The 14,897-nt window shown below is 40.6% G+C and overlaps 1 protein-coding gene across 1 annotated transcript; it reads left to right on the top strand.

Annotated features, from left to right (window-relative positions):
• The first annotated feature begins 1 nt into the window (after nucleotide 1).
• On the top strand, nucleotides 2-12,057 carry LOC120056933 (NHL repeat-containing protein 3-like). The gene is made up of 7 exons (XM_039005228.1): nucleotides 2-197; nucleotides 4,898-5,053; nucleotides 5,263-5,413; nucleotides 8,548-8,748; nucleotides 9,038-9,129; nucleotides 10,370-10,482; nucleotides 10,626-12,057. Exons 1-7 carry the CDS (start codon nucleotides 105-107, stop codon nucleotides 10,879-10,881), a joined length of 1,062 nt encoding a protein of 353 aa, XP_038861156.1. The 5' UTR covers nucleotides 2-104; the 3' UTR covers nucleotides 10,882-12,057.
• Nucleotides 12,058-14,897: the final 2,840 nt, after the last annotated feature.

The following is a 14,897-nucleotide window of genomic DNA, read 5'->3' as shown; positions in this document are numbered from 1 at the left end:
GTCATGTGATCAAAGTAGGAAGTGGCGTTTTCGTCTGATTCAAAGGTGCTAGGTTGGGTGGAAGCGCCCGATATATTTGATTGTTAACCTTTCAAGGTTTCCCCATGAAAAGACGAAATCATTTGTGTTTGATAGTGACGACCATGGGGACACTTTTTCTGCTTATGGTGGTATTATATGGTTCATTAAATTCACAGGTACGTAGCTCCTTTCAATTGTTTTTATGGTATTGACTTACCTGTTTTGTTGACTGTCAGCATCATATCCTTCCTTGCCCTTGTTGAGTTAGCTAACAGTTGCCAGAATCAATAGTTACTTGTCATATGTGCCCTAATACATAGATTACGAAATTATTTCTCACTTAAAACCCTGTTCAGAACAAACGGTCTGTTTTAGAACAGGATCCTGTCTGTCCTGTTAAGATATCCTGTCAAAATACTGGGCTGCATTCAGTACGTCTTTGTACTGAACGACCAGTTGAACAACGGGATGGGTTGTGGTAAATGCCCTGTTTGAGACCATCAAATCCATGATATATTGTGGGTAAATGGTCACTGACTGATCTACAAATAATAATGAGTAGTTCATTATTGTGCAAAATTATTTGGAGATGAATCAGTCGGCTGCAATGTAGAACAAGCCCAAAGACAGTACAGTATAAAACCCCACAGTGGAGGTGTCATAATACCCATAAAACCTAGCGGCCAAACAGGAAAATGGATCCAATCGTTTTCCAGCATTCATTTTACCCATAGGGGATTTTAGAAACACTTCAAATAAGGGCTGTGTTTTGTGTAGGCTGACCCTGGCGTGACGTTTTGATAACCATGTAAATCTCTCTCTACGACAAGGTGACTTTTATCAATATATTCGCCTCTATTTAATCTCAAATTCGATAATGCTAATTAGCATCAAAGTAGACATCATGCAAAACTACAAATCCCTGCAAGCTCCTGCACGTCATCTCTAGCTGACACCTTTGCTAACAGGTATTATGTCAATTTAAAACTTGCGCAAGACAGTTAACAGAATTGTCAATTTAAAGAAATGTAGCTAATTTATTCATTACTATATTTAGATATTAGATAGTTAATTCAGAGATTCTTACCTTTGCCTCAATTCAGCAGTCTCTTCCAAATCATGGTATTTGTGGTTCTTTATGATACTAATTAGCTGCTAATGTGGCTATTTCATTTTTGGGGGGTAAATACAGGTGAATATATTGATAAATCACCTTGTACTAGAGAGATTTAAACGGTTATCAAAACTTCACGGCAGGGTAAAGGCGACCGCTTGCTTTCCAGCCGAAACAGTTTGGTAGAATTTGTGCATATATTATGACAACATTTTGTGACGTTTTGGAGTTCGGTGACGTTTTTTAAGGCGGTTTGGGCACCCATTTTTTTTATAGTGGCAAGCCGAAGTACGGAGCCGAAGTCTACACCCCTTTGTCTGTGATTGGTCAACAGTAGGGATTCTTCAATTAAGACTTTGTTGTCATTCAATGAGAGACGACTCGTTTTTATGCACATTTTTTAATTGAAAAATACTGCACCAAACATCTTAGTTAGATGTAAAATTGTGCAACTAAGATCTCTTCTGAAAAAATGTCAAAATTAATGACAGATTTCTTGAGTTATCTTTGATTAATTCTGACTATTTTGAGGAAGTGTATACTGACTACAGCATCTCAAAATGGACATACAGTAATATTGCTGCTTTTTTTCTAATTTCTGAAGCGAAGGTCTTTTATTAAGGGAGTATTGCGAACACACTTGTTTGATGGGAACCATTTCCCTGTTTGACCACTAGGTTTTATGGGTATTATGACTGATGCTGTGGTACTCTGTGAAGATAGGCAGAAACTGCTTCTCCAATAGAAATCCCCGATCACGCTTGTTGGCGATGTTATGGCGACGTTGGCTAGCTAAGCCAAAGATAGTTAAACTGTGTCGTTTACAGTGGTAGCAAATTAAGCATAGTAGGCAGAACAAGCAAGGAGGTGGGCAGGTTTGAGCATGTATTTGTATATTTCCATTAGGGAACACCTCCTGTGAAGTATGAAAACTGTGCACAAACTCAATTCGACCTTGCACTCCTAAACAATGCAATTTTTTTAAACTTTGGAAAAGCATAGACTCCATAAAACTTAGTACACTGTGTTCTGAACAGAGTTTTTAGTTTTGGGAACAGAAAATGGATTGAAATCAGATTTTTCATAGATGAGAAAATTTGCAGAATGTCGGCCCAGTTTCACCTAGTGCCATCCTCTCCCACTACCTGCGACTGAACTTCCTCTCACTACCACATTTGGTGGTGAGAAAACGTTGTAAACGGATGCTTCAGCTTGATAGCCTTGTGACGTGTCTGGGTTACCCCTTCTGTCTGTGATAAGCTAATGCAGAAACACATCATCGGGTCTAAAGGTTGTCTGGCGCCGAACTGCGAATGTGCAGGCCGTCAAAAATCAAAGACACTCCTTCGATATAAAATTGCTTTTGACGAAAATGAAAACGTGCCAATTTCACAAGGTTGGAGTAATAACTTGTTCAGCTACTTAGGATATTGGCTCGAATTTAGGTTGTTCCTTTAGATTTTGAGAGAATTAACAACTAAGGAAGAATATTTCACTTCTGTCATTGACTTCTCAAATCCAAAACCCCGGCTTGTTCTGATCTCATGCATTCCCTGGAAGTTTTGCTTTGTTGCGCCTCTGGGTTTAGAAACTTTGTTGGTGGGAACCATCATGAAACTGAATAAATATGTTTGTTTTTTTATCTTGGAATGTGTAAAGGGGATTTTCAGGTGAATATAAAAAGAGAGCAGTCGTTGATAATATCAATAAAAAATCTGTCCGGTTTATTACAAGTTGCAACAAGGAGACACCTCCAGAACAGTAGTAGAGAAAATGTCTGGCCCACACACTACAGAACATTCTTTAAACACCAGCCTGAGAGGCTTGAAGGAAGTCACAACATTAGCTGCTACAGAATCACACAGTGTCACAGATTCTTTATCTGTTATTCAACACTGGCAGACATTTGATACTGGCAGCTAAACAGGTCAAAGGTAGGAACATCAGCACTTAGTTACTACCGATAGAAAACAACTTAATTAAATATGGTACTTAAACACACAGTAAATCCTGTTTTACTACCCCCAATGGAATGCATCTGTCTGCGTCTCCCCGCACATACAGTGCCCTCAGAAAGTATTCACACCTCTTGAATTTTTACACATTTTGTTGTGTTACAGCCTGAATTTGAAATGGATTAATTTTAGATTTTTTTGTCATTACACACAATAGCCCATAATGTCAAAGTGGAATCTTGTTTTTAGAAATTGTTACAAATTAATTCAAAATGGAAAGCTCAAATGTCTTGAGTCAATAAGTATTCAACCCCTTTGTTATGGCAAGCCTAGATAAGTTCAGGAGTAAAAATGTGCTTAACAAGGCACATAAGTTGCATGGACTCACTCTCTGTGCAATAATAGTGTTTAACATGATTTTTCATGACTACCTCATCTCTGTACCCCACACATACAATTATCTGGAAGGTCCCTCAGTCGAGCAGTGAATTTCAAGCAATGAGTCAACCACAAAGATCAGGGAGGTTTCCAATGCCTCACAAAGATGGGCACCTGTTGGTAGATTGGTTTAAAAAAAGCAAACATTGAATTTCCCTTTGAACATGGTGAAGTTATTAATTACACTTTGGATGGTGTAGCAATGCATCCAGACACTATAAAGATACAGGTGTCCTTCCTAACGCAGTTGCCAGAGAGGAAGGAAACCGCTCAGGGATTTCTCCATGAGCCCAATGGTGACTTTAAAACAGTTACAGAGTTTAATGACTGATAAGAGAAAACTGAGGATGGATCAACAGCATTGCGGTTACTCCATACTAACCTAAATGACAGCTTGAAAAGAAGGAAGCCTGTACAGAATAAAAATATTCCAAAACATGCATCCTGTTTGCAATAATGCACTTAAGTAAAACTGCAAAAAAAATGGCAAAGTAATGTCCTGAATACAAAGCGTTAACTTTGGGGCAAACACAACACGTCACTGAGTACCATTCTTCATATTTTCAAGCATGGTGGTGGCTGTATCATGTTATGGGTATGCTTGTCATCAGCAAGGACTAGGGAGTTTTTGAGGATAAAAAGAAATGGAATAGAGCTAAGCACAGGCAAAATCCTAGAGGAAAACCTGGTTCAGTCTGCTTTCCAACAGACACTGGGAGACAAATTCCCCTTCCAGCAGAACAATAAGCTAAAATTCAAGACCAAATATACACTGGAGTTGCTTACCAAGACGACAATGAATTTTCCTGAGAGGTCTAGTTAAAGTTTTGACTTAAATCGGCTTGAAAATCTATGGCAAGACTTGAAAATGGCTGTCTAGCAATGATCAACAACCAACTTGACAGAGCTTGAAGAATTTAAAAAGAATAATGTACAAATATTGTACAATCCAGGTGCGCAAAGCTCTTAGACTTACCCAGAAAGACTCACAGCTGTAATCGCTGCCAAAGGTGATTATAACATGTATTGACTTTACTTATTTAATCAATATATATTAGTCTTTTATTTTTCATAAATTCTAACATGTATAAAAAAATATATATTCCACTTTGACATTACAGAGTATTTTGTGTAGATCGTTGATAAAAAAATGACAATTATTCCATTTTAATTCCACCTTGTAACACAACAAAATGTGGAAAGAGTCAAGCAGAGTGAATGCTTTTTCTGAAGGCACTGTACCAGCAAGTTTATTACATATCAATCCATATCAACAGTAAATCAAATACAGTAAAATAATTAGGCCTAATCAAATAATTTCCCATTAGAATGCATAAGGCAATGTTTTTTCTTTTTTTTTCTTTGGCAGCAATCGGAAACATCTGGCCTAAAACCAGATTACAGACTTCTTGGACGACCACTGTACAAATTGGATATCAACTGGCCCAAATATCCCGAGCTTTTCAGTGGCGAGGTATTTGGAGTGGCTGTCAACCAGTATGCCGGTGTTGTATATGTTGCACAGGTCAGTATGTTATCTTGATGTCCTGTATTTGATTTATAGCCAATGGTGTTATGATACAAAACTTAAAGGGAAAAGAAAAAGCAAGGCTTAAAAAAACAGATTAACATAACATTGTCATTGTAAAAACAGTGCTGAGTACAGATGTGCTGTACAAAATAGATGACAATGTAGGCTATTAGGTATTAAATAACAAAACTTCTATGTCCCAGAGAGGTGAGACGGTTCCAAAGGTGCTGGTGTTCACAAGAGACGGAGAGTTCCTACAGGCCTGGAACACGAGCACCCTGGAGATGCCCCATGGGATATTTTTGGCCGACGCCGCCACCAACCCCACTGTGTGGGTCACGGACGTAGGAAACGGTGAGGCCTCACAGCAGACCTATGCCCGGTTTCCCGATAGAGATGGAACTTAAGCTTATGAGTGTAACGATGCACCTTTCCTACAACGACCGAAGATGTAGCATGCGTTTCCCAAAACACCATGCAGAGAGAACGGTTGCTAAGTCCGTCGTTGGAGTATGTGTCGATACTGATATGATCGAAAGGAAGGGAGTGCTGCTTTCGGATCAGCTTCATTCAGCTCTTTCCTCAACATTGTAATTACAGTGCATTCGGAAAGTATTCAGACCCCTTCACTTTTTCCACATTTTGTTACATTAAAGCCTTATTCTAAAATGGATTAAATAAAACATTTTCCTCATCAATCTACACACAATATCCCATAATGACTAAGCAAAACAGGTTTATAGAAATGTCTGCAAATGTATAAAAAAAATATATTTAAAAAATACCTTATTTACATAAGTATTCAGACCCTTTGCTATGAAACTTGAAATTGAGCTCATAGGCATCCTGTTTCCTTTGATCATCCTTGAAATGTTTTTACAACTTGATTGGAATCCACCTGTGGTAAATTAAATTGTTTGGACATGATTTGGAAAGGCACACACCTGTCTGTATAAGGTACCACAGTTGACAGTGCATGTCAGAGCAAAAACCAAGCCATGACGTCGAAGGAATTGTCCGTAGAGCTCCGAGGCAGGATTGTGTCGAGGCACAGATTTGGGAAAGGGAACCCCAAAATTTCTGAGGCAATGAAAGTCCCTAAGAACACAGTGGCCTCCATCATTCTTAAATGGAGGAAGTTTGGAACCGCCAAGACTCTTCCTAAACAAGAACCCGATGGTCACTCTGAAAGAGCTCCAGAGTTCCTCTGTGGAGATGGTTGTCCTTATAGGTTCTCCCATCTCAAGATAGAACTCTTTGGCCTGAATGCCAAGCGTCACATCTGGAGAAAACCTGGCACCATCACTACGGTGAAGCGTGGTGGCAGCATCATGCTGTGGGGATGTTTGTCAGCTGCACGGACTGGGAGACTAGTCAGGATCGATAGCAAGGATGAACGGAGCAATGTACAGAGATCCTTGATGAAAACCTGCTCAGGACCTCAGACTGGGGCGAAGGTTCACCTTCCAACAGGACAACGAACCTAAGCACACAGCCAAAACAACGCAGCAGTGGCTTCGGGACAAGTCACTGAATGTCCTTGAGTGGCCCAGCCATAGCCCGGACTTCAACCCGATCAAACATGTCTGGAGAGAACCTAAAAATAGCTGTGCAGCGACGCTCCCCATCAAACCTGACAGAGCTTGAGATGATCTGCAGAGAAGAACGGGAGAAACATTCCAAATACAGGTGTGCCAAGCTTGTAGCGTCATACCCAAGAAGACTCGAGGCTGTAATCACTGCCAAAGGGGCTTTAATAAAGTACTGAGTGAAGGGTCTGAATACTTATGTAAGTGGGATATTTCCGTTTTTTTATATTTTTATTTTCTAAAAACCTGTTTTTGCTTTTTATTAATGGGGTATTGTGTGTAGATTGAATAAGGCTGTAATGTAACAAAATGTGGAAAAAGTGAAGTGGTCTGAATACTTTCCGAATACGCTTTATTTCACAATACTGATGCCGTATCAGCTCCTATAGAGATATTACCATCTACGGCTGCAAATATTATAATGCTTACCCAATAAAAATGCTCTAAATCACAGATTTTGCACGTTGCGCACATGTTCGGCTGCACCATTAAATATTTTTGGACAAATTACAGATCGTAGTTTACAAGTAGCAAATAGAACTCAATTGATTGAACATAGTTTACTCGTTTATCTTTTAATGCAGTCATCTCGGTTTGTTTTTGAAGCATATTTTTATGTTGCTTGTTTGTATCAATTGCAAAGACATTGGCAACTTTGTATATTGTAGTCAACTTTGTTCTGAAGTTATTGAGGTCAGAGAGAAGGATAAACCATGTGGTTCTATGTTTAGCGGAGATCTTCTGTGTATGTGACGCGGGAGGGCAAAAAAGCATCTAACAACGCACTTAGCTGTTCTTGAAGTGGTCTGATGTAGGGTTCAGATTACGAGTGTTTTCAATTGCAACTTTAACGATAGTTTTGGGAAACCACTCAGAGATTTAATGATGGTCATACGAAGGTTCTAACGATGAACTTAGCCATAAAGAGCCACTGAACAGGCCGATTGGCACGTGTTTTTCTATTGCTCATTAGAAAACTAGATTTCAGTCTTAGAGGTGTGTTTCTTGACCGATTCCGCATTTGGTTAAGGATGTTTGTTCCCTATGAGACACTGTAGATGCAGAAGCCTATTTCACATCCTCAAAATCCCCAGAATTAATCTAAGAACTCATGAAATCTGTAATACATTTTTACATTTTGGCCGAGGATGTTTTAGATGCACAATTTTACATCTAACTCTAACTAAGGTGTTTGGTGCAGTATTTCTCAAGTAAAAACATTTACGAAGTGTTGTCTTATGTAAACAGTCGGAGCTGCTGGGCAGATCTGTCTCACTGACAATGCTATTGGATAGAGAGCAATCACCGCAGATGTTCACCCTATGTTAGTGGGCAAATGGACATCGTCAAATCAAAACCTAACCTTCATTTACCGGTGTGACACACAGATGTTCCAAACTCTGTTTTAGACTAGACTGACTGAATGACCAAAATCATCTTATTTACACTTTGTAGTCAATTTTGACTCTAAAATAACTGTTTCTGACTCATATCGATGCCACATAGGCCATTTTCAAAGGGATTTGTTGCTTTTTAAAGGCAGATGCTTTTGGGAAACCGGGCCCTGGGTCGTGTTCATTAGGACACGCAATGGACAACATTTTGCAACGGGAAACTGAAATAAGCGCTATTGTGAACGTATTCTATGTACTAAACACTTTAGTATTGACAAAATACGGTGTATTTACTTTGTTTGTCATACACACATCTGGCTGATTAACAATGGATCCAGCTAAAGTGCCTTGCCTAATAGAAAACAGTTTTTACACCACCTCATCACTCATCTATTTCCCAAAATATGAGCCTCCTTGACCTGTCTGCTGTCTCATTGCTTAGAATGCTGCTGTAGTCTCAGTGTTTTGAGTGACTACTGTATTTTTCCTATCCAATCTGTTGTAGGCCCGTATGGTCACTGCATTAAGCAGTACTCTCCCTCGGGCAAGCTGCTCCAGGTGCTGGGCTCAATGGGGGAAGCTGGCTCTGGGGTCAACCCGCTCCAGTTTGACCAGCCCGCTGAAATCTTTGTTCACAGCTCTGGGGAGATCTACATAGTGGATGGGGACGGAGGGATTAACAACCGCCTCATCAAACTGTCCAAAGGTGATGATGATATTATAACCACAGAGAGCCTAGAATAAGTTATGAGTTCTATATGTCATTCTGTGGTTCTAACATTACGTTCTGTGCCAGAGCCACACTTCCAAAATGCCATTTACATGGGAATGTCCGTTCTAGAAATTATATTTCCAGAACGGACATTCCCATTAAAGTTCTCGTAATTCTATTTGTATGGCCATTCATAGAAAATGGTGATAGTACGCATTGAAATAACATAATGCTATAGCCATGGTGTGATCCATGTTATAACCTCTATATGGTTTCTCTATAGACCTGGAGGTGCAATGGATGCACGGAGAGAAGGGCCAGGGCCTTGCACAGTTCTACATCCCCCATAGTGTGGCAGTAGATAACTATCAAAGGGTAGGTGCATTGTGCAGGACTCTGCTGTACAAGCAGTGCTGTGTTGAAGACAACTTCAAGTTCAAAACCTTATTGTCCAATATTGTGAAGTGATGTCTAAGCAGGCACCTTGTGGTTGAAATGCTTCACAAGCTGAAATCCAAGTCTCATCTCACTCAACTTTATAGAACTGTACCTGATACAGATTGTGGTGACATTTTCGTGTTGCAAATGAATTGTGCAAAGTGCAAGAAATACTGTAAACCTCAGAATTTTGCAGTGTAATTTAATGTGAAACTTTTCTTCAATTATATGTGTTAAATGGGCTCCTGAGTGGCGCAGCGGTATAAGACACTGCATCTCAGTGCAAGAGGCGTCACTGCAGTCCCTGGTTCGAATCCAGGCTGCATCACATCTGGCTGTGATTGGGAGTCCCATATTGCGGCGCACAATTGGCCCAGCGTCGTCCTGGTTTGGCCGGGGTAGGCCATCATTGTAAATAAGAATTTGTTCTTAACTGACTTGCCTAGTTAAATAAAGGTGAAATAAAATAAATAAGGTGGCGATTAATTTAAGTAGAGTTTAGTAAGCTGGGCATTACATAAATACACTGAGTGTACAAAACATTAGGGACACCTGTTCTTTCCATGACATGGACTGACCAGGTGAAAGCTCTGAAACCTTATAGATGTTAAATTGCGTGTTAAATCCACTTCAATCAGTATAGATGAAGGGAAGGAGACCGGTTAAAGGAGGAGTTTTAAGCCTTGAGACATGGATTGTGTATGTGTGCCATTCAGAGGGTGAATGGGCAAGACAAAAGATTGAAGTGCCTTTGAACGAGGTATGGTAGTAGGTGCCAGGCACTACCGGTTTGTGTGTCAAGAACTGCAACGCTGCAGGGGTTTTCACACTCAACAGTTTCCTGTGTGTATCAAGAGAATGGTCCACCACCCAAAGAACATCTGTCCAACTTGATACAACTGTGGGACGCATTGGAGTCAACATGGGCCAGCATCCCTGTGTAACATTTTCGACGCCTTATAGTCCATCCCCCGACGAATTGAGGCTGTTCTAAGGGGAAAAGTGGGTGCAACTCAATATTAGGAAGGTGTTTCTAATGTTTTATACACTCAGTGTAGTCTCCTCTTTATAATGCATATTATTTAAGAAAAGTTTCAAATGAAATCACACTGCCAGATTATGAGGTTTATGGTAAGCTTTGGATTTTGTGGTAATTGTGTGTTGTGGTGTTGCGTAGGTGTGGGTTGCTGACAGAGGAAACAAGCGAATCCAGGTGTTTAATTCTGTGACTGGAGACTGGCTTGGAACATGGGGAAGCTGTTTCAATGAGGACGCACCCTACTCTGTCAGGTTGGTAGTGATAGTCCCAATATTTACCTGTCAATCTTATTTTGTTATCTTTCATGGACTAACTGGTTTTGCTAACTGCAACTCAATATTAGGAAGGTTTCCTTAATGTTATGTACACTCAGTGTAAGTAATTATCCCCATAGGTTGACACCAGACCAGAAGTACTTTGTGGTGGTGCAGCTGAACACCAATCAGATCTCCCTACTGGAGGCTCCACCTGTGGGTGTCATTGGTCAGTGCCAGGTGGTCAGTGTCATCCAATTGGCTGAAGACGTCAAGCCCCACCTAGTGGACCTGGACCTGAAGACGGGGGCTCTGTATGTGGCTGAGATTGGTGCCCAGCAGGCTCAGAAGTTTACCCCATTCAGCCTGGGTACTGGCTTCCTGCAGGATGGTTGATGCACTCTATTATAGGCCGTGTTCCAGGCGGACTACATTGCAGACATATGACAGATCTCAGAAGAATTGGTGTTTAACATATCAGTTCACCACATCATATGATAGCAATCTGATGCCCGACTGCGCAGTCTATGACGTGGGCACAGAACCACTGGCTGATGCAGTGCAACGTCTGCAATGTAGTTGGCCTGGAACACGACCATAATCATTTGAAGAGAAGTTAACATGTATATTTAAATAGATTCAAATGAGCCAGGCCACTTATTGGACAAATCAAAGATGCCATTTTCTCCCCATACTGCTCATTTGAATAATTATTTACCCCAGGCTAACTAAGGCATAAAGTCCTTTGTATGTAACGTGCTATGCCAAACAGGAACTCTTAACCAGCTCTATGTTTACTGTTTAGTTCTTATGGAGGTATAGAAAAGTATTGCATGTCCAATTAACCAATCTCACTGGTCACTTACGTTAACGGCTTGATGTTAACCAAACCTCATGATCCTGTTACTTAATTGCATGAAAGAAATGGTTGTAAGAACCATAATTTGAATTTCTTTAAGGCAGCTATGTTTTAAAAGCGTCAAAGTGACTTGTGCTGTATGAGGTACTACTACTATCAAGTGAGAAACTTGTTTTCTTACTTGCAGTATGTTTGATCACAGTAATATGACCAGTGCTATTCAGATTAGATTTGAAAGGGTTCGGTCTCATCCGCTAGCCTGGATATCTTTTGCCAGGGGATGTGTCGTGATATATGAAATGTGTGGTTTTGCATTGAAAGTGTATAACATAAGCTTTCAATGCATAACATAAGCTTTCAATGCAAACGCATAACATTATTATGCTTGTGTGTGCATATGGTTTCATTGGAATTACAAGTCATATCATCCTGTCTTTTTTGTGTTTTTACCCTGGGGAACAAATCTTATTTTATGGGGAAATGTTTACATTGCTTGCTCCTGAATATTGTTTATGGTCATATGCATATCATATTTTGTTAATTTTGATTGTATGAATGTATTGTGATTTGTTTCTGCTGCTTTTTATTAGTGCCATAGTCATGCTCGGCATCATTGAATGTTCATTGAATTTTCAATTTTTATGTTGCTTGTTCTTTCATTTTCAAGGGTAAAGATTGACAGATAAGATCTAAATAAACTTTTTGAAAACTAATTTTGTCATAGTGATAAAGCTTCCCCTGGCTTTTGTCTGTCATTATTTTGATGCATGAATACCAGGGGAGGACGGCTCATAATAATTTCTGGAGTGGAGTGTAATGGCTGCAATAGAGTGAATGGAATGGTATCCAAAACAATATTAGGAGCTGTCCTCAGCAGCCTCCACTGATGAATCCACAACCCCTTCATGTAAAGGGATTCTGAAAACAGCAAGGCAAAGAAAAACAGACCAAAAACAGGAATTACAGTCTGAGTGACAAATGTAATTAAATTATCAATCCACAGTAATTGTAAACAAAATGCTGTTAGAAATCTGGTTTAGTAGAATAGAGTTGAAATCGGAAGTTTAAATACACTTAGGTTAGAGTCATTAAAACTAGTTTTTCAACCACTCCACAAATGTCTTGTTAACAAACTATAGTTTTGGCAAGTCGGTTAGGACATCTACTTTGTGCATAACACAAGTAATTTTTCCAACAATTGTTTACAGACAGATTATTTAATTTATAATTCACTATATCACAATTCCAGTGGGTCAGAAGTTTACATACACTAAGTTGACTGTGCCTTTTAAACAGCTTGGAAAATTCCAGAAAATGATGTCATGGCTTTAGAAGCTTCTGATAGGCTAATTGACATCATTTGAGTCAATTGGAGGTGTACCTGTGGATGTATTTCAAGGCCTACCTTCAAACTCACTGCCTCTTTGCTTGACATCATGGGTAAATCAAAAGAAATCTCCAAGACCTCAGAAAAAAATTGTAGACCTCCACAAGTCTGGTTCATCCTTGGGAACAATTTCCAAATGCCTGAAGGTACCACGTTCATCTGTGCAAACAATAGTACGCAAGTATAAACACCATGGGACCACGCAGCCTTCATACCGCTCAGGAAGGAGACGTGTTCTGTCTCCTAGAGATGAATGTACTTTGGTACAACAAAGTCAAGGTATTGGAGTGGCCATCACAAAGCCCTGACCTCAATCCTATAGACAATTTGTGGGCAGAACTGAAAAAGTGCGTGCGAGCAAGGAGGCCTACAAACCTGACTCAGTTACACCAGCTCTGTCAGGAGGAATGGGCCAAAATTCACCCAACTTATTGTGGGAAGTTTGTGGAAGGCTACCTGAAACATTTGACCCAAGTTCAACAGTTTAAAGGCAATGCTACCAAATACTAATTGAGTGTATGTAAACTTCTGACCCACTGGGAATGTGATGAAAGAAATACAAGCTGAAATAAATCATTCTCTCTCCTATTATTCTGACATTTCACATTCTTAAAATTAAGTGGTGATCCTAACTGTCCTAAGACAGGGGATTTTTGCTCGGCTTAAATGTCAGTAATTGTGAAAAACTGAGTTTAAATGTATTTGGCTTAGGTTCTAGGTAAATATCCGACTTCAACTGTAGGTGTTCCTTTTGTCCAGGTGGGAAAGGGCAGTGTGGAGTGCAATAGAGATTGCATCATCTGTGGATCTGTTTGGGCGGCATGCAAATTAGAGTGGGTCTAGGTTTTCTGAGATAATGGTGTTGATGTGAGCCATGGTGGTCTGCTGAAAACATGTTGATATTACAGACTCGGGAGAGGTTTAAAATGTCAGGGAAGACACTTGCCAGTTGGTCAGCGCATGCTCGCAGTACACGTCCTGGTAATCCGTCTGGCCCTGCGGCTTTGTAAATGTTGACCTGTTTAAAGGTCTTAATCACATTGGCTGCAGAGAGCGTGATCACACAGTCTTCTGGAACAGCTGATGCTCTCATGCATGTTTCAGTGTTATTTGCCTCGAAGCGAGCATAGAAGTAGTTTAGCTCGTGTCACTGGACAGCTCTCGGCTGTGCTTCCCTTTGTAGTCTGTAATGGTTTGCAAGCCCTGCCACATGCGACGAGCGTCAGAACCCATGTAGTACGATTCGATCTTAGTCCTGTTTGATGGTTAGTTGGAGGGCATAGCGGGATTTCTTAGAAGCTTCCGGGTTAGAGTCCCGCTTGAAAGCGGCAGCTCTAGCCTTTAGCTCTTTGCGGATGTTGCCTGTAATCCATGGCTTCTGGTTGGGGTATGTATGAATAGCATTCTCACATAGGTGTTCCTTTTGTCCAGGTGGGAAAGGGCAGTGTGGAGTGCAATAGAGATTGCATTATCTGTGGATCTGTAGGGGCGGTATGCAAATTGGAGTGGGTCTATGGTTTCTGGGATAATGGTGTTGATGTGAGCCATGACCAGCGTTTCGAAGCACTTCATGGCTACAGACGTAAGTGCTACCGGTCGGTAGTCGTTTAGGCAGGCTACCTTAGTGTTCTTAGGCACTATGGTGGTCTGTGCCCATGTTGGTATTACAGACTCAGACAGGGAGAGGTTGAAAATGTCAGTGAAGACACTTGCCAGTTGGTCAGCGCATGCTCGCAGTACACGTCTTGGTAATCCGTCTGGTTGGGGTATGTACGTACGGTCACTGATGATGTGGTGTACTCCTCAATGCCCTAGGATTCCCGGAACATATTCCAGTCTGTGCTAGCAAAACAGTCCTGTAGCTTAGCATCTGCTTCATCTGACCACTTTTTTTATTTATCTCGTCACTGGTGCTTCCTGCAACCTCCTGTGATGGATATACAGACAATATACATCTCTCCACACAATGGGAGTCGTTGTCCACAAAGCAGCATGGCGGGCTGTCTAGCTCCCGCCTACCCTTTCTTTGGAGTGGAGGATATATCTCATTATCGTAATCAATTTTTAAATCTTCAATAAGGGTTGTTGACGTCAACCGCCTGATTTCAACGGAGAGACGCTATGCTACTAGCCTCATGGCATGAATATGCATCTCTGATATAACGT

The sequence above is a fragment of the Salvelinus namaycush genome, chromosome 12, assembly GCF_016432855.1.
Source record: "Salvelinus namaycush isolate Seneca chromosome 12, SaNama_1.0, whole genome shotgun sequence".
In the NCBI taxonomy this organism is placed as follows: Eukaryota; Metazoa; Chordata; class Actinopteri; order Salmoniformes; family Salmonidae; genus Salvelinus; species Salvelinus namaycush.
Note: the sequence above shows the minus strand (reverse complement) of the source record. Positions and strands in the feature narration are given on the sequence as shown.

Bases quoted from the DNA above. Each gene is read 5' to 3' on its own strand.
- LOC120056933 (XM_039005228.1), top strand. From the start codon at position 105: ATGAAAAGACGAAATCATTTGTGTTTGATAGTGACGACCATGGGGACA. The intron at 198-4,897 runs GTACGTAGCTCC...TTTCTTTGGCAG, and splicing joins ATGGTTCATTAAATTCACAG to CAATCGGAAACATCTGGCCT. The intron at 5,414-8,547 runs GTGAGGCCTCAC...AATCTGTTGTAG, and splicing joins GGTCACGGACGTAGGAAACG to GCCCGTATGGTCACTGCATT.